The following is a 24027-nucleotide window of genomic DNA, read 5'->3' on the forward strand; positions in this document are numbered from 1 at the left end:
CACGTGCTGGGTACACACAAGTGTTCACAAGTGGAGTTTATTACTCGGATAGGCACGTGCTGGGTGCACACAAGTGTTTACGAGTGGAGTTTATTACTTGGACAGGCACGTGCTGGGAACACACAAGTGTTCACGATTGGTGTCTATTACTCGGACAGGCACGTGCTGGGTACACACAAGTGTTCACGAGTGGAGTTTATTACTTGGACAGGCACGTGCTGGGTACACACAAGTGGAGTTTATTTGACGTCACAGCTCACTTGCCGTGCAAAAAATAAATGCATTGAGCTCCCCCCACAAATAAAAGTGTATTTGTATAATGTTTGCATGGTGTACAGTCTGGAAAGTACCCACATGGCAAATTTCCAGTTTGTTGCATGTGGAGAAGTACAGAGAACACACACATTCACAACTTTGCATTTTGTATATATGGAGATTACCACAGGTTATGCCACGGACACTTCGTGCTCAACAGAGCATTAAGATTAAAGGCAGAATTTTCACAACACTTGGAAAAGAAACTACATTTGCAATTTTTTGCAAAAATAAGTAACACATTTTTCCACGCGTAAAAAAAAAATCAATTATTGACACGTGTGCAAACTTCATAATGTATTTGCTTGAGCAACACCGATAACATTATTGACGAAATCTTAAAAGTGCTCATGCTTACCGGCTTCCAAACGTCTCAAGCTCACACCCTACCCCCCGCTATGCATGTGGAATAATGTAAAAAATGTGTCCCGTTATGATGAAAAACAAAACAAAGTCTTACCAAACACTGTCCATTATTACACGGCGGGAAGGGAAATCGTTCAAGTAACAAACCGTGATTGTTTTAACGCCTCAATATGTCACGATATAGTCTAAATACAGCAAGTCTCAAGTCTTTCACGGTAACTACGGACGGAGCGGGCAGCACGCAGCCACGTGGGAGTCGTCACGTGACGCAGCCGCCGACTCCCAGGACTCTCCACGCCTCGGAAGTGCTGCTAAGCGCCGGAAGCCGGAGGTGACGCGTCATCCGTGAGCCAGGGACTCCTGATTGGATGAGGTGTGGGCGTGGCCGCACCCGAGGGGGAGGCGACGGCCAGGGGATAAAGGGGGGGGGGGAGGGAAAGACACACAGAGACCCACACAGACAGCCACAGAGACCCACAGAGATCCACACAGACCCACATTCACAGAGACCCACACAGACCCACATAGGCCCACAGAGACCCATACTCAAGAGACCCACACCCACAGAGACCCACACTCACAGAGACCCACACAGACCCACAGAGACCCACACTCACAGAGACCCACACAGACCCACGCTCACAGAGACCCACACAGACCCACACTCACAGAGACCCACACTCACAGAGACCCACACAGACCCACAGAGACCCACACTCACAGAGACCCACACAGACCCACGCTCACAGAGACCCACACAGACCCACACAGACCCACACAGACTCACAGAGACCCACACTCACAGAGACCCACACAGACCCATACTCACAGAGACCCACACAGACCCACACTCACAGAGACCCACACTCAGAGACCCAAACAGACCCATACTCACAGAGACCCATACTCACAGAGACCCACACAGACCCACAGAGACCCACACTCACAGAGACCCACACTAACAGAGACCCACACAGACCCACATAGACCCACACTCACAGAGACCCACAGAGACCCACACAGACCCACACTCACAGAGACCCACACTCACAGAGACCCACACAGACCCACATAGACCCACACTCACAGAGACCCACACAGACCCACAGAGACCCACACTAACAGAGACCCACACAGACCCACATAGACCCACACTCACAGAGACCCACACAGACCCACATAGACCCACACTCACAGAAACCAACACAGACCCACAGAGACTCACACTAACAGAGACCCACACAGACCCACATAGACCCATACTCATAGAGACCCACATAGACCCACACTCACAGAGACCCACACAGACTCACAGAGACCCATACTCACAGAGACCCACATAGACCCACAGAGACCTATACTCACAGAGACCCACACAGACCCACATATACCCATACTCATAGAGACCCACATAGACCCACAGAGACCCATACTCACAGAGACCCACACAGACCCACATAGACCCACACTCACAGAGACCCACACAGACCCACACAGACCCACACTCACAGAGACCCACACAGACCCACATAGACCCACACTCACAGAGACCCACACAGACCCACAGAGACCCACACTAACAGAGACCCACACAGACCCACATAGACCCACACTCACAGAGACCCACACAGACCCACAGAGACCCACACTAACAGAGACCCACACAGACCCACACTCACAGAGACCCACACTCACAGAGACCCACACAGACCCACATAGACCCACACTCACAGAGACCCACACAGACCCACAGAGACCCACACTAACAGAGACCCACACAGACCCACATAGACCCATACTCATAGAGACCCACATAGACCCACACTCACAGAGACCCACACAGACTCACAGAGACCCATACTCACAGAGACCCACATAGACCCACAGAGACCTATACTCACAGAGACCCACACAGACCCACATATACCCATACTCATAGAGACCCACATAGACCCACAGAGACCCATACTCAAGAGACCCACACCCACAGAGACCCACACTCACAGAGACCCACACAGACCCACACAGACCCACACTCACAGAGACCCACACAGACCCACATAGACCCACACTCACAGAGACCCACACAGACCCACAGAGACCCACACTAACAGAGACCCACACAGACCCACATAGACCCACACTCACAGAGACCCACACAGACCCACAGAGACCCACACTAACAGAGACCCACACAGACCCACACTCACAGAGACCCACACTCACAGAGACCCACACAGACCCACATAGACCCACACTCACAGAGACCCACACAGACCCACAGAGACCCACACTAACAGAGACCCACACAGACCCACATAGACCCATACTCATAGAGACCCACATAGACCCACACTCACAGAGACCCACACAGACTCACAGAGACCCATACTCACAGAGACCCACATAGACCCACAGAGACCTATACTCACAGAGACCCACACAGACCCACATATACCCATACTCATAGAGACCCACATAGACCCACAGAGACCCATACTCAAGAGACCCACACCCACAGAGACCCACACTCACAGAGACCCACACAGACCCACATATACCCATACTCATAGAGACCCACATAGACCCACAGAGACCCATACTCAAAAGACCCACACCCACAGAGACCCACACAGACCCACAGAGACCCACACAGACTCACAGAGACCCATACTCATAGAGACCCACACAGACCCACACTCACAAGAGACCCACACTCACAGAGACCCACACTCACACAGACCCACAGAGACCCATACTCACAGAGACCCACATAGACCCACACTCACAGAGACCCATACAGACCCACAGAGACCCACACTAACAGAGACCCACACAGACCCACATAGACCCATACTCATAGAGATCCACATAGACTCACAGAGACCCACACCCACAGAGACCCACACTCACAGAGACCCACACAGACCCACACTCACAGAGACCCACATAGACCCACACTCAAAGAGACCCACACAGACTCACAGAGACCCATACTCATAGAGACCCACACAGATCCACACTCACAAGAGACCCACACTCACAGAGACCCCCACTCACAGAGACCCACACCCACAGAGACCCATATTCATAAAAAAACCCACACAGACCCACACTAACAGAGACCCACACTCACAGAGACCCACACTCACAGAGACCCATACAAACCCACAGAGACCCACACAAACCCACAGAGACCCACACTCACAGAGACCCACACCCACAGAGACCCATACTCACAGAGACCCACAGAGACCCACACAGACCCACACTCACAAAGACCCACACAGACCCACACTCACAGAGACCCACACTCACAGAGACCCACAGAGATCCACACTAACAGAGACCCACACTAACAGAGACCCACACTAACAGAGACCCACACTCACAGAGACCTACACTCACAGAGACCCACACTAACAGAGACCCACACTCACAGAGACCCACAGAGACCCACACTCACAGAGACCCACACTCACAGAGACCCACACTCACAGAGACTCACAGAGACCCACACTAACAGAGACCCACACAGACCCACAGAGACCCACACTCACAGAGACCCACACCCACAGAGACCCATACTCACAGATACCCACAGAGACCCACACAGACCCACACTAACAGAGACCCACACAGACACACACTAACAGAGACCCACAGAGACCCACACTAACAGAGACCCACACTAAGAGACTCACAGAGACCCACACTAACAGAGACCCACACTAACATAGACCCACAGAGACCCACACTCACAAAGACCCACAAAGACCCATACTCTTAGAGACTCACAGAGACCCACAGAGACCCACACTAACAGAGACCCACACAGACCCACATAGACCCATACTCATAGAGACCCACAGAGACCCACACTAACAGAGACCCACACTAACAGAGACCCACAGAGACTCACACTCACACAGACCCACACTCACAGAGACTCACAGAGACCCACACTAACAGAGACCCACACTAAAAGAGACCCACAGAGACTCACACTCACAGAGACCCACACTCACAGAGACTCACAGAGACCCACACTAACAGAGACCCACACTAACAGAGACCTAAGTAAAACTAAACTAAGTGCATTGCCACCAGGGTGTAAGGGGCCCCCCACTGAGCTGCTGTGCCAATCTTGGTCCACGCGAGCGGCCTGCCCTGCACCAAGTGAAAGCAGCTCCGTCCGGTCGCTCGTCACGTGGAAACGGCGTTAGAGCGGCCAGGAGAATAATCCTCGCACTCTTAAGACGCACCGCTCAGATCGCTAGGGATGGGTTAGCGCGTCTCCCACGTGCGTGTGAATATTCACAGAGGGTGGACGTGGATGTAAGATAATTTTGTCGTGACGGTGGTCGCCGCTGCTGCGAGCTGCTAAGAGACACTTGCCCCTACAGTCTGTTAGAGGCCACACGGGGGACCTTCACTGGAGGGGTTTGCTTTGCCGCACCAACGCTCCCCACACACACGCACACACGTAACTCGTAAAGTGATGACAGGAAACGATTAGGTAAAATGTGCAAAAGTTTAATATATTAAACGGCAATAAACGCATTCAAGAGTGCGAGTGAGGTAAAAAAATAGAATTTCTACATTGAGGTAAACATTTTTTTATATTCTGAGGTAAAAGCAAATCTTTTTTACATTGAGGTAAAAAAATAACATTCTGAGGTTAATTTTGTTATAAACATTCTGAGGTAGACAAAAAAATATTTTGAACATTACGAGGAACATTTTTTTTACATTCTGAGGTAAAAACATGAACATTAAATTGTCCTTAAGGAGACATAAATTAACAAACGCTCTCTGTGTATCTATCTGTCTCTCTCTGTCTCTCTCTGTGTCTCTCTGTGTATCTGTGTCTGTGTGTGTCTGTGTGTCTGTGTCTGTGTATCTGTCTCTCTGTGTGTCTCTGTGTGTGTATCTCATCTCAGTCAGTCGACCCGTGGCACCTGGGTCTGCCCCGTGACCTCCTGCCAGCGGTCGTTCGACACTTCACGTGGCCTCAAGGTGCACATGTCCTGGCACACGCGTCGTGGTGACGCGATTCGCCACTTAGTGGCGAATGGCAGTTGTTATTGTTGTGCATGTCTGTGTGTGTGTCTGTGTGTGTGTGTCTGTGTATTTTGTACCATCGGACACTCCACCCCCACAACTCCCAATCGGTGATGGGGCAGTTGTGGAGAGAGTGGAGAGTTTCCCGTACCTGGGCAGTGTGCTTATGATTGGCTCCAGTTTAACAGCAGAGGTCTCACTCCGAATCAGTCGAGCGGCAATATCTTTTCATCGGTTGCGTAACGCTGTGTGGAAGCTACCTGGTCTGTCGCTCCGCACTAAGCTTCAGGTCCTCTCGGCCACGGTCATTCCCTCCCTTCTCTACGCTTGCGAAACGTGGACCCCCCTAATGGAACATCTTCGCCGGTTAGAAACATTTAGGCTGGCCTGCCTACGATCCATCCTGGGTTTAACCAGACTGGATTGTGTGAGGAGCTCACAAATCGTTGAAAGATCTGGGCAAGGTCCCATCGGTGAGCTCCTCCAGCGGGCAAGGCTGCGATGGCTGGGTCATGTAGCCCGCATGCCCTGCCACCGCATGCCGAAACAGCTTTTGTTCGGCCGGATTGAGGGGGCTAAGCGGGTGCGGCACGGGTTAGAGAAGAGATGGAGTGATGTGGTACAGGAGGACGTGGAGCTGAGTGGACTTGCCGATGACTGGTACCAGCGGTGTCAAGATCGGCCTCTGTGGAATAGGCTCGTGAAGGATGCTACTGGGCAGTTGGAGGTAGTCGCACTCCAACAACAATGGAGGGCGGAGGAGCGATGCTCAGAACAACGAGCGGAGTGCCGGGTGGCTAAAGCACAGCAGGTTGGCACAGTAGGGGGCACAGGTGGTGCATCAGCCAGTCATCTCAGTCAGTCGACCCGTGGCACCTGGGTCTGCCCCGTGACCTGCCAGCGGGCGTTCTGCACTTCACGTTGCCTCAGGGTACACATAGCCTGGCACAAGCGTCGTGGTGACGTCACCGCCACTTAGTGGCGAATGGCGGTTGTTGTTGTGTCTGTGTGTGTGTCTGTGTGTGTCTGTGTGTGTGTCGTGTCAGGACAGGAACGTGTGCACCACAGAGTGGATCTCCCTGCGGCAGAGTGGGCAGGCCATGCCACGCCGCTGCAGCTCCAAGGCGCAGCGGCGGCACGTGGCAAGGTGGCCGCTGTCGCCGTGAACTAACGTGCAGCTACGCGGCTCACTCCGGCACACCACGCACTCACCCACGACAACACCACCAGCACCACCCACACCACCAGCACCACCCACACCACCAGCACCACCCACACCACCAACCACACCAACAACACCAACACCACCACCCACACCAACACCACCACCCACACCACCACCATCACCCACACCAACACCACCACCCACACCACCGCCACCACCACTGCCACCACCACCCACACCAACACCACCACCAACACCACCAACCACACCAACACCACCACCACCACCACTCACACCACCACCATCACAACCACCACCCACACCACCGCCACCACCACCCACACCACTACCACCACCACAACCACCCACACCACCACCCACACCACCACCACCACCACCCACACCAACAGCACCGCCACCGGTTGGAGCGCAAGATGGAGAGGAAGTGGTGGAGGTGGTGGTGACGTTGACACCGGCTGAAGGGAAATAAAAAGAAGAGAGTGAGTGAGTGAATGTGTGAGTGTGTGAGTGAGTGTGTGACTGTATATGGGTAGCGGTAGTGTAGTAGTAGTTAGTGCTACGTCGCGCTATGAACCCGGGGAGGGAGTGAGAAGGAGGGAGTGAGGGGAACTTCACCTCGCCTGCTGTCGGCCGTCACTATGGAGAATGACTTCACGAACAGCGCTGCCACCGAGTGTCTGGAAGAAAGAGACAGGGAGATCCAGGCTGGGTTTGGATGCAGGCTCTATCTCCCGCCCCTCTCTCTCTCTCTCTCCACCCCTCTCTCTCTTGTGCTTGTTTATTTTTATTTCACTTTTTTATTAGAATTTTTCTATCTATGTGACTTTAGTGAAAGAACCAAAGAATATTCACCCACTCAATCACTCGCCCACTCACTAAACAGCTCACCCATCCACTCAATAATTCACTCCCCCACTCGCCCTCCCACTCACTCACTAAATAACTCATCCGCTCACCCACACTCACTCACCCACCCACTCTCTCTCCACCCTCTTTGTATCTCCCTCACCTGGGATCTCTGAGTGAGAATCCCTCCACACCAAACACCTCCCCCAGGGGGTCCCCGCCACACCTCACCAGGTACGGCCTCTCTACATCGTAAAGTTGTCTCCGCTTGATGTATTGTCCCACGTAGTGGTGCGCCTACGTGGGACGCACACACACACATGCACACACACACGCATGCACACACACGAGTGGGTGACTGAGTGGGTGAGTAGGTGGGTGGGTAAGTGAGTGGGTGAGTGAGTGGATGAGTTAGTGAGTGGGTGGTTGAGTGATTGAGTGGGTGGGTAGGTGAGTGAGTGGGTGGTTGAGTGATTGAGTGGGTGAGTGGGTGGGTAGGTGAGTGAGTAGGTGAGTGAGTGGGTGTGTGGATCAGTGAGAGAATCAGTGAGTGGGTGGGTGGATCAGTGATTTAGTGGCATGGGCGGAAGAGATGGACTAGTCAGTGAGTGGATGGGTTAGAGGGTGAGTGGATGGGTTAGAGGGTGAGTAGAGTGAGTGGTTGGGTGAGTGAGTGGATGAGTGAGTGGTTGGATGAGTGAGTGTTAGTGTGTGGGTAAATAGAGTGGGTGAGTGGTTGGGTGAGTGGGTGGCTGAGTGAGTAGGTCAGTGAATGAGTGGGTGGACGAGTGGTTGGGTGAGTGGGTGGGTGAGTGTAACGTCTGTACTATGTTGAACTTCTTTCGCACCGCACGTAGCCATGTGTGATAATCCTGCAAATCCAAATTATACAGCAGGTGTCAGGGTCGCGATGGAATCCACGACCTCCTGTACACCAGGCGAGGTAGTCAACATCTCCTAGCCACGCAGATGATGATGGTGTTGGTGGTAGTGATGGGACCCACCTGCTCCCACGTGAATGTGTCGCCCTCGACACCGACCGACTGCAGCAGACGAAGCATCGCAGGCACCAGCTTCAGCTGCATCCCAGCGGACAGAGGCATCACGGAGCCACATGTCATCACTCACACAGACACAAAGGTCCCCCGTGTAGCCACGGCAGGCTATAGGGGCAAGTGCTGTTAGCGAAGAGAAGCACCTATCAAAGCTGCCGGCACTGTGGCACATGAGGGGGTGGGTGGCCAGCACCACGCCGAACCGCCTTTGTCTCCCCAGTGGCTTTGTTTACTACGACACACCGCTACACCAGCTACTCTTTTGAGTCAACCTAGGGGAGGCCCAGTACCGATTGTAGTGTATAGTAGTGTATATTACATTGTAGTGTATAGTAGTGCATAGTGCATAGTAGCGTATAGTACTGTAGTTTATAGTAGTGTAGGGTATAGTGAGTGTATAGTAGTGTAGTGTATAGTAATGTAGTGCATAGTAGTGTAGTGTATAGTAATTGTAGTGTATATTTGTGTATAGTGTACAGTGTATAGTTGTGTAGTGTATAGTAATGTAGTGTATAGTTGTGTATAGTGTACAGTGTATAGTTGTGTAGTGTATAGTAATGTAGTGTATAGTTGTGTATAGTATAGTGTACAGTGTATAGTGTACAGTGTATAGTAGTGTATAGTATAGCGTACAGTGTATAGTATAGTGTACAGTGTATAGTATAGTGTACAGTGTATAGTGTGCAGTGTATAGTGTACAGTGTATAGTATAGCGTATAGTATAGCGTACAGTGTATAGTAGTGTACAGTGTATAGTAGTACACAGAGCACCGGTGAGCCCCCCCTAAAAGCGACTCACCAGAATGTTCCTGTGAGCTCCAACAGCGGCCAGAGACAACCTGGAGTCACCGGCACTCATCACGGCAGCGGCCAGAGACAACCTGGAGTCACCGGCACTCATCACGGCAGCTGTGGAGACAGCAGGAAGACAGCGACACTCGTCATGGCAGCTGTGGAGACAGCAGGAAGACAGCGACACTCGTCACGGCAGCTGTGGAGACAGCAGCAAGACAGCGACACTCGTCACGGCAGCTGTGGAGACAGCAGGAAGACAGCGACACTCGTCACGGCAGCTGTGGAGACAGCAGGAAGACAGCGACACTCGTCACGGCAGCTGTGGAGACAGCAGGAAGACAGCGACACTCGTCACGGCAGCTGTGGAGACAGCGACGTGGTGGGGGGGGGGGGGTGAGTAACGCTCAGCTGCCGGGCACGGCTGACGACCACCTCGTGGGGACCGCCTGTGTGGTGAGTCTATGGGTCTCTGTGTGAGTCTGTGGGTCTCTGTGTGAGTCTGTGGGCCTATGGGTATCTGTGTGAGTCTTTGGGCCTCTGTCAGAGTAAATTGGTATCTGTGTGAGTCTATGGGTATCTGTGTGAGTCTGTGGGCCTCTGTCAGAGTAAATTGGTATCTGTGTGAGTCTATCAGTCTATGGGTCTCTGTGTGAGTCTGTGGGTCTCTGTCAGAGTAAATTTGTCTCTGTGTGAGTCTATGGGGCTCTGTGTGAGTCTGTGGGTCTCTGTCAGAGTAAACTGGTCTCTGTGTGGGTCTATGGGTCTCTGTGTGAATATGTGGGCCTCTGTCAGAGTGAATTGGTATTTGTGTGAGTCTATGGGTCTCTGTGTGAGTCTGTGGGCCTGTCAGAGTAAATTGGTATCTGTGTGAGTCTATCAGTCTATGGGTCTCTGTGTGAGTCTGTGGGTCTCTGTCAGAGTAAATTTGTCTCTGTGTGAGTCTATGGGGCTCTGTGTGAGTCTGTGGGTCTCTGTCAGAGTAAACTGGTCTCTGTGTGGGTCTATGGGTCTCTGTGTGAATATGTGGGCCTCTGTCAGAGTGAATTGGTATTTGTGTGAGTCTATGGGTCTCTGTGTGAGTCTGTGGGCCTGTCAGAGTAAATTGGTATCTGTGTGAGTCTATCAGTCTATGGGTCTCTGTGTGAGTCTGTGGGTCTCTGTCAGAGTAAATTGGTCTTTGTGTGAGTATATGGGTCTATGTGTGAGTCTGTGGGTCTCTGTCAGAGTAAATTGGTCTCTATGCGAGTCTATGGGTCTATGTGTGAGTCTGTGGGTCTCTGTCAGAGTAAATTGGTCTGTAGTGATAGCAAGTACCGCCACAGTCAGTATGCACTGCTGTAGTGATAGCAGTTACCACCACAGTAAGTATGCACTGCTGTAGTGAGAGCAGGATCCACCACAGTCCGTATGCACTGCTGTAGTAATAGTAAATAATGCTATCGAGTTGGTACATACCGCTATATAGAGTTAGTAGATACTAAAACAGTCAGACTATACCACTACAGTCAGCAAATACTGCTACAGTCAGCAGATACAACTACGGTCAGTAGCTACTTGAGTTAGTAGGCACTACTATAGAGTGAGTAGATACTGATATAGAGTTAGTAGTTACTACTATAGTCAGTGAATACTCCTATAGAGTCAGCAGATACTACTATACAGTTAGTCGTTACTACTATAGAGTCGGTAGACACTACTGTAGGGCCAGTAAATACTACTACGGTCAGTAGTTACTACAGTCAGTAAATACTACTAAACAGTCAGTAGCTACTACTGGCTCAGTAGATACTACTGTACAGTCAGTAGATACAACTACAGGGTCAAGAGATACTACTTATTCTGTTGTATGTAGGCTGTGTAGGTATATCCAGGACTAGCTGTTACTACCCGGCTTCGCCCGGGACTTGGATTCACCACACCCGGCCGCCTTTGTCTCCCCAGTGGCGATGTTCACACACCACAGCAGTTACTCGTTAGAGGCTGAGTCGACCTAGGGGAGGCCCAGGACCGGTTCAAATAATTGTCACCGGTGGTGGCCGTGAGCGGGAATCAAACTCGGGTCGCCGGGTTCGTAGTGTAGCGTAGCGCTAACCGCTACACTACAATGCGTTAGGCTTACACACACACACAGACACACACACAGACAACGCTAACCGCTACACTACAATGCGTGACGCTTCCACATACGAGGGTCACGTGACAGATCTGACGTCACAGCTCACTTGCCGTGCAAAAAATCTATACATTATTGAGCTCCCCCCCCCTAAAACAACACAAAAGTGTATTTGTATAATGTTTGCACGGTGTACAGTCTGGAAAGTACCTGAAGGCCGTCAATGTGTGTGTAAACTGTGTGTGTGTACACTGTGTGTGTACATTGTGTACATTGTGTGTGTACATTGTGTGTGTGTACACTGTGTACAGACACTGTGTGTGTACACTGTGTGTGTACACTATGTGTATACACTGTGTGTGTACACTGCGTATGTGTACACTGTGTGTGTACAGTGTGTGTACAGTGTGTGTGTACACTGCGTATGTGTACACTGTGTGTGTGTACAGTGTGTGTACACTGTGTGTGTGTACATTGTGTGTACATTGTGTGTGTACACTGTGTGTGTGTACACTGTGTGTGTGTGTACACTGTATACACTGTGTGTGTGTACACTGTGTATACCCTGTGTGCCACTGTGTGTACACTGTGTGTGTGTATATATACACTGTGTGTATCCAGTGTGTGTACACTGGGTGTATACACTGTATGTACACCGTGTGTACACTGTGTATGTGTACACTGTGTATACCCTGTGTGTGTGCACACTATGTGTGTACACTGTGTATACACTGTGTATGTGTACACTGTGTGTGTACATTGTGTGTGTACACTGTGTGTATACACTGTGTGTGCACACTGTGTATGTACACTGTGTGTGTGTACACTGTGTGTACACTGTTTGTATACACTGTGTGTGTGTACACTGTGTGTATACACTGTGTGTGTGTACACTGTGTGTACACTGTTTGTATACACTGTGTGTGTGTACACTGTGTGTATACACTGTGTGTGTGTACACTGTGTGTATACACTGTGTGTCACTGTGTGTGTCACTGTGCTTGGCACAAGCGTCGTGGTGACGTCACCGCCACTTAGTAGCAAATGGCGGTTGTTGTTGTGTCACTGTGTCACTGTGTGTGTCACTGTGTGTGTACAGTCACTGTGTGTGTGCGTCACTGTGTCACTGTGTGTGTGTACACTGTGTGTGTGCACACACACACACAGTGTACACTGTGTGTGTGTGTACACTGTGTGTGTCCCTGTGTGCGTGTACACTGTGTGCGTGTACACTGTGTGTGTACACTGTGTGTGTGTACACTGTTTGTGTTCGCATTGACCCGAACCCCCGGCAAGGCCGTCTACTTAATGACGAGAGAAAATTCACACGAAATGTCCTTTTCAATGAAGTCTTCCAGATGTAAATTGATACAAGCTTTTAATGAAGAAATAAAAATCATCTAATTCAAAAGACAACACAATTCAAAGATGTTTCATTTTAAAACTTCAAAACGGAGCACCGGGTGCTTGCGTGAATGCGTCCTTCGTGTGCAAATGTTGTGACTTTCCTGGCCTGAAGGCCGTCAATGTGTTGGACCCTTATTGGTGCACAGCGTCTCAACAACAGCAGTGGGGCTTGCTTCAAGCGATAGGTACGAACATCCAGACGTTAATCAGCAAGGAGCATTTCTAGTCCCAGTTAGACAAAATCTACGTCAACACGTAAGACAAAACTACAGTTCGTGTTGTAGAGAATGTACCTCCTCCTATACGTGTAACTTTCAAGTGGTATGCCTTGTAACTGATGAATGATCCGAGCGTGCTCCATATTTCAAAGACGATGAGTTGCTCCAGAGGCAGACGCTTCGTGAAACACAAAAGTACCCTTTGACCTGTATCACAAGAACAACGGGTCTCACCCGAGTTCTCTGTACAGGTTACTTCCAAAACACACACACACACTTTGTCCTAACATCACTTATTCAATGTTTGACCCTCAGACAAAATGTTACATGCACGCGCACAATCAGACAAGTATTAATTCTAAATCATTGACGGGCATATTAACAAAATTGAATTTCTGCAGCGAAATTGACTGCATCACGTTACATCGTATTAACAAGAAGTTATTTTACAAATACGCACCGTCTGCTTAACAGTGTATGTACAACGTACTATTGTTGCGTCATTCAAAACGAGTAGGCCGTTGCATGCTGGCGTCTGGGTCAAAATGTAGCAAATTTAAAACATTACGCTACAAATAATAGATCACGGCGCTTCGATGGCAACACAAGCAATCGTCATCAGGTGGGACAAGCAAGCAACAAGAAGAAGAAACTACTGGAGTAGGTGCCTACTACTTCAGCAGTTTCTCTTGCTGTGGTTGTCCCACCTGATGACGATTGCTCGTGTTGTGATCTAAACGCCGTGATCTGTTATGTTTCTACTACGTGGTGACTTTACCGAAAGAACTCAAGAGTGTGGATTCCTGCAGTCACGAAAGCTTCGAATCAAGATTGCCTACAAACTACACAACTGAGATGACGCATCAATCATCGCCCCCTACTGACAGGCTCTTGTCCACATGCAGCCTGGTGCAGGGCCACCACCCTGTGCCACACAGGGGCAGCTGCTACTTGGTGATGCTCTTCGAGTGTTTCAGACGAGGTACGACACAAAACTCGGAGATGCCGAGGCGGTTAAGCAAGCGCCGAGTAAATGCAATTATTATAACATAGTGAATGCTTGGGAGCTTATTGTCTCTCGCTCCTGGTTAGAGATCTACCCAACCCACAGGTCCACAAAGACTGGCCACTCTTACTCTGCAGGTTGAACCTAGGAATTGAGTGTTCAACTTCACATTCTTGTCATTAAAGGCCTGTGACAAAGGTGCATCTATTGTAGCGACATCGTCTCTGGCTTACACATCTACCGGGTCTCCACTTGACTTTGGATTGTCTAGGAAGTCCACCCACACCTCCACTTCTACAAACTGCTGGGAGTTGCCTCGCTCTGCCTCAGTCAGAATTCTCCTCCTGCTTTATGATGTGAAGGTCCCATTTTGGAGTTGAATCTTCATCTTCTTTGGTTCTTTCGGTAAAGTCACGTAGAATGAGAATAAAATAATAAATTGATAAAATAAAATAACACAATAATATTCTCACGACGTTTCGGCCACAACACAAGCGGCCTTCATCAGGTGAAGGGAGCGAGACTGTCTGGTAGGACAGCGCTGGAGTGAGAGAGCCACGTTCAGATCACGGCTTTTAAGCTGTGTGAGAGGAACAAAGAGCCTTGACGAAGGAATTAGCATAAAATTTAGCATTGAAAAGGCTGAATGATTAGCTTGTGACTGGTCACAGAAATAGCTATGTTAAAAGTTAAAGCATACACATCCGCAGAGGCACCCATTGTTAAAAGGAATTAGCATAGAATTTAGCATTGAAATAGCTAAATTAAGGCATTCGCTTGTAACTGCTACAGAAATAGTTACGTTGAAGTCAGAGCATACACATTCACCGAGGCACTTAGTACAAATCAAAACAGGAGAATTTAGCATTGAAATAACTAGGCGAATTTAGCATTGAAATAACTGGGTGATTTGCTAGTGACTGGTCACAGAAATGACTACAAAACTGAGCTATTCACAGTACTATATAGTGAACCAATAAAAACTAAAATATAAATTATCTTCATGTTATCAATAAACTCTATATTCTCCAATCAGCTAAGCTACCAACCATAAGTCGTTATATATCACAATGCTATATGGCGAAAAAATGGGTGGATTCTTACCCTCAAATTTCCGTACCACGGATAGCTACGGGCCCCGTTCAGACGGACGAGTTCGTCCATGGTCGGAACAGAGGAGGGGGAGAGAGACAGCTGCGAAGCCCTAGTATACTCCATGTTGTAAACCATACCATTAACCGTGGTGTGAGAGGTATTAAGAGGCAATGCTGGCGAAAGAGCTGCGGTCTGAAGGTCATCGTAAAATTACAATTAATTAAGAACAGAAATGATTTAACACATCTTTCCAGTGGTTACTGAGCCTGAATCCATCTTCTCGGTTGAAATTGTCTCTGTGCTTGTATATGTGAATGGCCTCATGAACGAATCTCTCATGGTAGCCAGTTGGTTTGCAAAGAACCTCCGTCTTGGAGAAGTCAATGTCATGTGAGCCCACTGAATTGTAACAGTGATCTGCCACGGCAGAGGAGTTCGTCTTACCGTGTTTCAAGTCTGCTTTATGTTCGCGGATGCGATCCGAGATATGTCTTTTGGTTTCTCCAATGTAGCTACTACCACAGAGGCACTTTAGTTTGTAAACGCCCGGGTACTGTATGTCTGGAAGAGCATCTTTTACAGATGGAACTAAATCACGGATTTTGTGTACTGTGTTGAATCGGACCTGGATCTTGTGTTTATTCAGGATTTTGGAGATCTTTTTAGTGACCCCTGCAATGTAGGGTAAGGTGATGGTTTTGAGTGGCTCCACAAGAGGATCCTTCTTCATGACTGGAGTGATGGCTTTGCGGATTGTGTAGTCGGAGTAGCCATTAGCCCTGAGAGCCTGGTGTACGTGTTTGAGTTCACTGGTAATGTGTTCCTGGTCGGATATGCATTGGGCTCTATGATACAGAGTCTTGATGAGAGAATTCTTCTGTGATGGATGGTGGTGGGAATCCGGTTTCAGATAAGCATCCGTATGGGTAGCTTTCCTGTAGACAGAGTGGCTCATTGAACCATCAGGTCTCTTTTTAATTAGGACATCCAAAAAAGGTATCTTGCCATCTATTTCGACTTCCATGGTAAATCTGATGGCTGGGTGTATGGAATTGATGTGGTCGAAGAATTGGTCTAGAGCAGGCCGGCCATGTGGCCAGATGACAAAAGTGTCATCCACGTACCTCTTCCATAAGGTTGGGCGCAGAGTGGCAGTCTGGATGGCGTCAGTCTCAAATTTCTCTATGAAAATGTTAGCTATAACTGGAGAAAGGGGGGAGCCCATTGGGGTGCCCTCAGTTTGTTTGTAGAAAGTTCCATTCCAAGTGAAGTATGTATTGGTTAAACAGTGTCTCACCAGGGGGGGTACCTCAGTGTTTAGTCCTTGATGAACCAAGTCTTCAATGATTGCAATGGTGTCAGGTACAGGAACCTTGGTGAATAAGGAAACTACATCAAAACTGACAAGCAGGTCGTCTGGGGACAGGGAAATACCCTTGATTGTTGATACCAGGTGAGTAGAATTTTGTACCGCAGAGGTGGTCTTTCCAGTGAAAGGACGCAGGATTTCAGACAAAAAACGAGCTAGTTTGTAGGTGGGGGAGCTGATAGTAGAGACTATGGGACGAAGAGGTGTATCAACTTTATGTATTTTTGGTAAGCCGTATAATCTTGGTGGCCTGGCAGCAGAAGGTTTCAACGAAAACTGTTTAGATTGATCAATTAATGCGGTTGAATCAGAAATTATTTTGTTGGTTTGTGTGACGAGGCTGTTGGTGGGATCTCTTTTTATTTTTGTATAACTACCATCGTCGAGTAATTCTTTAATTTTGTTGTTGTATTCTATTTTATCCATGATGACAGTAGCATTGCCTTTGTCAGCTGAGAGAACTACAATATCATTCCTCTTTTTTAATTTATATAATTCAAAACGCTCATCTTTGCTGAGGTTGCTAGCTGGCATCTTAGCGTTTTTGAGGGTTGCAGCGATTTCAGATCTTGCTACGTCTGCAGCGATGTGACCCAGGCCCCTGAGAGCAACGTCTACTTGGGAGGTTCTTTGTAAGCCATCTGGCTTCCATGAGAGATTCGTTCATGAGGCTATCCACATATACAAGCACAGAGACAATTTCAACCGAGAAGATGGATTCTATCTTAGCAATCATTGGAAAGATTTGATAAATCATTTCAGTTCTTGATTGATTGTTCATGCTTACAGTGGCTTTCAGACAGCATACATTATAAAAATTTCGTCTCCCCCCTCCTCTTTTCAAAAAAAAATAGATGGACTAGTCCTGGGCAAACTGCCAATCGCTGCGCGTGACGCCAACGTTTTTTATAAATAAATAAATGTACCGTTTAAAAATAAATTTATGCAAACCAACACACCTGATGATGACCGTTTGAGTTATGGTCGAAACGTCGTGAGAATTTTTTATTGTTTTATATATATTTTGTTATTTTGTTGTTTCTCTTCAACGTGACTTTACCGAAAAAACTAAGAATATGAATTACTGCAGTCACGAAAGCTTTAAATCAAAATAGACTTTTGTTTATTTTTTTTGGGGCGCAATAATGGATAAGCATGAAAACACCACGATACATAGGACTTACTTTGATTAGAATCTTGGAATTGATTGTGTACATGTTGAAATTGTTAAATGAGCATTTTGAGCACACTGCTGTTTTAATAAATGTTCATGATTCTGAGAATATAAGTGTAATTCTGAGCATCATAATGACCACATTGGAATTGTCATCATGAATGGGGGTACAATGATTTTTTTTTATAATAGGAATGTGGTTTTGAGCATGACTATTGATATTTCGGACTCATTTATGACAATAGATTCACGATTAAATTGCGATTTTGTTTAGCTCATCAATCAGGACACTGTTAATGATGCGCATGCCCATAAATTGTTGAAATGACTAGAAATGCAAGTTGTGTATACTCTCCAACCCCATTCCTCTACCTACCCATTCCCTTGACGGGCTCCGTGCCCACTTAAACCCATGACGATGGCGGTGATGATTCCACCTCTCGCTGTAACAATCAAAGCACCTCCAACTTCTGAATGCAAAGGTGCTGGTTGGTGTAACGCCAAAACACATCGTCAACGCCGCTCCCAAGCCCGCCCTACGTCAGTTAAATCGTTAGAATCAACAAAATAAAAAGTTCCAGAGGAAACTAAAATGACATTACGCAATCCCCAAAGTCGCACGCGGTAGGCTACACGACTCGGAGAACAACGTCAGACTTGAAGACTTGCATCGCCATCATCATTCTTCCTCTCCACAAGTCATCGCACGTCAATATTCAACAAGCTGCACACACGTGCAAGTCACCTCTCGACCCGCCACCTGCACAGTTAACGCGATCAGACCCGGGGGTCAAATTAAAATTGTCTTTGGAGACGTATTGCAATCGGTGTAATTTTAATGATGTACGTACAGCAACTGCTGAACGTACATCAAATTATATCACTGACAACGGGGTCCGCTTTTGCGGTATCTGCGTGCGGTCTTTTAATTATATAGATACGTAGTCAGTTCATTAGTATGGGGTTCCTCTATAAGGAATTGTAAAATGTATTACTTAATAATACGCTTCCAGGTCGCACTTAGCTTGTAGCAGTCAGAGCAATTAAAATGACTGTACATGTGTAGGTATTAAATAAAATAAATGTAATTTAAATAAAATAAATTTTATTTATTAAAACATTTAATTTAATGTAGGTATAAAATAAAATCAATTTTAATTTAAATTAAATTAATTACATTTACCAAAAACATTAATTTAATTTAACGTAGGTATAAAGTAAATTTAATTTAAATGAAATAAATGTAACTTATTAAAAATTTAATTTAGCGTAGGTATAAAATAACATTAATTTAATTTAAATAAAATAAATGTATTTTATAAAAAAAAATTAAACGTAGGTATAAAATAAATTTAATTTAAATAAAATTCATTTAATTTATTTTAAAAATTCAATTTAATTTAACGTATGTATGAAATGAAATTTAATTTATTACAATTTTTTATTAAATTTAACGTAGGTATAAAATAAAATTAATTTAATTTAAATTATTTAAAAAACTCATTAATTTATAAAAAAATACGTAGGTATAAAATCAAACTTAATTAAAATTTTAAATTAAATTTAACCTAGGTATAAAATAAATTTTTATTAAACTAAATAATAAATAAATTTTATTTTCTACCTCCGTGACTTTACCGAAAGACGCAAAGAGTGTGGACCCACGTGCCATCAAGGCTGTCCTAGTCTAGGCAAGGCCTCAGGGTGTACCGGGCGTTTCACAACAATAACAGCAGCAGCAGCAGCAACAACGGTTCTCTTGAGAAAATGCTTTAAAATCAAGTCAACGTAGCTTACCTTGACACTTGCGAACTTTAATGATTAAAATAATTAAAACAAAACTAAACACTCACACGCACATGGGCGCGCGGCGTTCAGCGTATAGGGCATTAAAAATGGTAGCGTCCTCCCGCGATCTGATTGGTCGCCGCGTGCCAAAGTGGGGAGGGGGGGAGGGCCAGCGATCCGATTGGTCGAGAGGCAAACCTGGGAGCGTCTCCGGCGATGGTGCGCAGCGATTGGTCAACGGTTGTCCTATGCTAATTTTGGTATGCTAATTAATTTTAATCTGAATGCTAATGCAGTATATTTATCCATACTCATTAAGTTTAATGTTTATCCTAAATTAGTTAAAAATTTATGCTCGTTTAGTTAACATTCTATGATAGTATCGTTATATACTATCTGTGACATCGTGTATAAATCAGCCCCAAGTACTGTACTGAAGAAGCTTGATTCCATCTATCACTCGGCCTTAAGATTTGCATTGAACTGCCCATATAGGACTCACCACTGTGATCTCTACATTGGGTCAAACTTAACATCTCTTAATGTTCGACGGCTTGTGCACCAGATCTTATTTATTCACGATGTACTTACAAAAAATTCCGCAGACTACCTACTGGATCTCCTCTCTGTTTCAAAGAACAAATTTGACCTCAGGTCTTCGCTCATTTACCAGCTTCACATTCCCTATTGCCGTGCAAAAACTGGAGGAAGGGCCTTTGCTATTGATGCCCCCAGGGTCTGGAATGCTATTGCCAATAAACTGCAACTTGAATCACTACCTATGAGATCAAAACTGCTCTAGAGGAGTTGTACACCCCTAGCTGCCACTGCTATTCAGTGGCCTAAAATATGGCTCTAGATTTTGGTGTTATAATTTATTTATGTAGTTTATTGTTAAAAATTCGGTCACAGTCCCTATGATCACTGTTACATTGGATTTATGGCTTTTATTTTGGTGATTCGAAAAGTTTTTTTGTTTTGGCCATATTTTTGTTTATTGTAGTACGGAGTTAGACTGATGGCCTTAATCTTAGTTGTCTTGTGGTTGTTGTTGTTGTTATTTGACTCCCATCCCACTGGGATTTTTGCACACAGCGTTGGTGTACGGTGCTATTTCAGGAATATTTTAATTTTTTCCTGTATTTTCTGTTTGCACAGTCACAAAGTCACTTTAAGATGTTTTCTTGTTCATGTTTTTTGTTTGTTGCGGTTGCACCCGATTCAAGAGCCGAATGGCTCACAGGGCTATACCAAATAAATGAACTATGAACTAAATGAACTATATTTTTTATGCTATAACAGCAGTGCATACTGGCTGTGGTGGTACCTGCTATGATTACAGCAATGCATACTGACGGTAGTGGTACCTGCTATGATTACAGCAGTGTATACTGTGGTGGTACCTGCTATGATTACAGCAGGCATACTTACTAGTGGTACCTGCTATAATTACATCAGTGCATACTGTGGTGGTACCTACTTTCACTACAGCAGTGCATACTGACCGTGGTGGTACCTGCTAAGGTTACAGCAATGCATACTGCTTAAATGCTTTATCACGTGTCGTGAATGTGATAGTTTCATCCCAGAAATGGTGTCCTTGACCGGCCCAGAGCAGACATTTCCCTTTGCCTTAGAACCTGACGTGGCACAGCATTAGCAATTCCAAGTTCTTTATGTGACGAATAGCAACGAATAATGTGGCAAGCATTTGAAATGAGTGGGTTATGACGTACTGTACTTCACTCTTGTCGACCATTTACATAAGTCTGTGACTGGCGTTGTGCTGCCTTGGCTGGTACCAACTTCTTCTTTGACCACATGGACCACGCGGATGAATGGTCTACGCGAGTCGAGCGACCGATAGAGTAGACCTATGGGGGCACGCGGCGGGAGACTCTCAGGCGAAATCGTGGAAGTCGCGTGACAGAAGCCACGCGTGGAGGATAGATGCATGCTGTCGAGACGTCGTCTTCAGTTTAATTTAAGTTTCATGTGTTAGGTGTAGAGCCCTGTGAGCCGTGCGGCCCTTGACTCGGGTGCAACCGCAACAAACAAAAACATGAACATATTCATGTTGTGGGTCACTGTTGACGATGTGGGTCCCTACTGACGAGGTGTCCATATTCATGTTGTGGGTCACTGTTGACGATGTGGGTCCCTACTGACGAGGTATCCATATTCATGTTGTGGGTTACTGTTGACGATGTGGGTCCCTACTGACGAGGTGAGTGTCCATATTCATGTTGTGGGTCGCTGTTGACGATGTGGGTCCCAATTGAAAATATGGGTCCGGATTAAAGAGGTGAGCGTGCCTTTTGATGTGGGTCTCTATTGATGAGGTGAGCATCCCTGTTGACGATGTTGGTCCCTGATGACGATGTGGGTCCATGTTAACGATGTTAGCACTGAATTGGTCCTCGTCTAATAGCCTATATGTTCTACCATATGTAAACCCATACGACAATAAATGTTACAATACATAGCATGTATAAGAATTCAAATTCATGTCAACCACCACTCACCCTCCCCTCGACTCACTCCCACGCTCAACCCTCCACTAGGGTACCCCCCCCACCCCCCGGTGACAGAGGGCCTTGTTTGACCCAAGACACCTCTCCTTCTTTCCACAGAGCTCCAAGACAATCAGAGTCTAGTCGTCCTACACATCGTCAGCAAGACGGATGAGGTGAGCTAGGTCTGGCTGTGTGTGGCGCCGAGCGTGAAGATTTTCTTCTCTTCTGCAGCGTGCGTCCACGTCAACTTTCACCATCAAGCGCGCCCAGACTCCTCCACGGCTCCGCTGCCTCTCCTGCCCTCGTCCTCCTGCTTCCGCTCCGTCCGATCGCCCCCCTCTCCTCCCGCCCCTTGCCGTCTCTCTTCACACGCGCACTCCGACCTCCCTCGCCTTCCACGTCAGGAGGTACGCCCGAGATTAATCGTCCTGCCCGCACCAGCGGCTCACCCATCGTCTGACCGCGTCTCCGTTCATGCAGGTAAGGGCACCATCACGGCGTAGCGGTTAGTGGCGCTGCGCCATTCTCGCTCACGGCCAATGCCAGCGACAATTTGGGGCCGTCCGTGAATGACGTCACGCACCTGGGGGGGGGGGGGGGCGGGGTCAGACGTTTGTGACGATGTGACAAGGGGGGGGGGTTGAGAAATGTGACGTCACATCAAATTGCACAACTTTAAATAAATATAAACATGTTCTACTTAATTAGACTTAATGTTTTCTACCTACATCAGAGTGCAGCGCCACATTAACAACGCACTGCAATGACAACAATAGTTGAAAGCGATTTGAAGCATGTTTAATTTTTTTGTGGGGGGCGGGGGCAGAGCTTTGTGACGTCATAATTGAGGGGGGAGGGGTCTGACTTTTTGTGACGTCGTGTGACGATGGGGGCGGGGGTCAAAAATCCTCTAAAATCGCGTGACGTCATTTAAGGTCGGCCCCTGACCTGAAGCAGTCCTGAGCGTCACTTAGGTGGACTCAGCCATAATTAAGGAGGTGGTGAGGTGGGTGGGGGTGCTAACATCAGAATTTGAGAGACGAGCGGCCAGCCGTGGTTCTGTCCACACCAGCCCCTGGTGGTGTTCCATTGCGACCCTCACCGGTGCTCGCTAACAGCGCACGCCCAGTGGGAGTCGATGAGTCCGTGGGTTTCTGTGCGAGTCCGTGGGTCCATGTGTGGGTCTGTGGATGCGTCAGTCTACATTGGGGAGCCTTTGTCTTTGCAGTTTGGGGACAAGTGCAGCACTAGTGTGTAGTGTAGTGTATAGTGTAGTGTATAGTGTAGTGTATAGTAGTGTAGTGTATAGTAGTACATATTGTAGTGTATATTGTAGTGTATAGTAGTGTATAGTGTAGTGTATAGTGTAGTATATAGTAGTGAATATTGTAGTGTATAGTGTAGTGTATAGTAGTGTATAGTGTAGTAGTAGTGTATAGTGTAGTGTATAGTAGCGTAGTGTATAGTGTAGTGTATAGTAGTGTATAGTGAAGTGTATAATATTGTTTAGCGTAGTGTATAGTGTAGTGTATAGTGTAGTGTATAGTGTAGTGTATAGTAGTGTATAGTGTAGTGTATAGTTTCGTATACTAGTTATCACGTGACTAGTGTAGCTAGCCAGGTGGTGACCACACTCGTGCGTGCATCTCCACTCGTCCGTGTTTGCAAGTAAGCGCTCGTGTGTGTATGTGCACCAGCGTGTTTGTCCGTGTCT

General features: G+C 47.2%; 1 protein-coding gene across 1 annotated transcript; it reads right to left on the reverse strand.

Moving 5' to 3' along the window:
- Positions 1-940: 940 nt before the first annotated feature.
- Positions 941-8880, reverse strand: LOC142912143 (E3 ubiquitin-protein ligase Mdm2-like). The gene is made up of 5 exons (XM_076060460.1): positions 8782-8880; positions 7941-8074; positions 7547-7608; positions 7315-7386; positions 941-1041 (listed from the first exon to the last, which is right to left on the reverse strand). Exons 1-5 carry the CDS (start codon positions 8878-8880, stop codon positions 941-943), a joined length of 468 nt encoding a protein of 155 aa, XP_075916575.1.
- Between the last annotated feature and the right edge of the window lie 15147 nt (positions 8881-24027).

This window comes from Petromyzon marinus, unplaced genomic scaffold (assembly GCF_048934315.1).
Source record: "Petromyzon marinus isolate PM22_M1 ecotype Great Lakes invasive population unplaced genomic scaffold, UKy_Petmar_22M1.pri1.0 PM_G_Scaffold_19, whole genome shotgun sequence".
NCBI classification, from domain to species: Eukaryota; Metazoa; Chordata; class Hyperoartia; order Petromyzontiformes; family Petromyzontidae; genus Petromyzon; species Petromyzon marinus.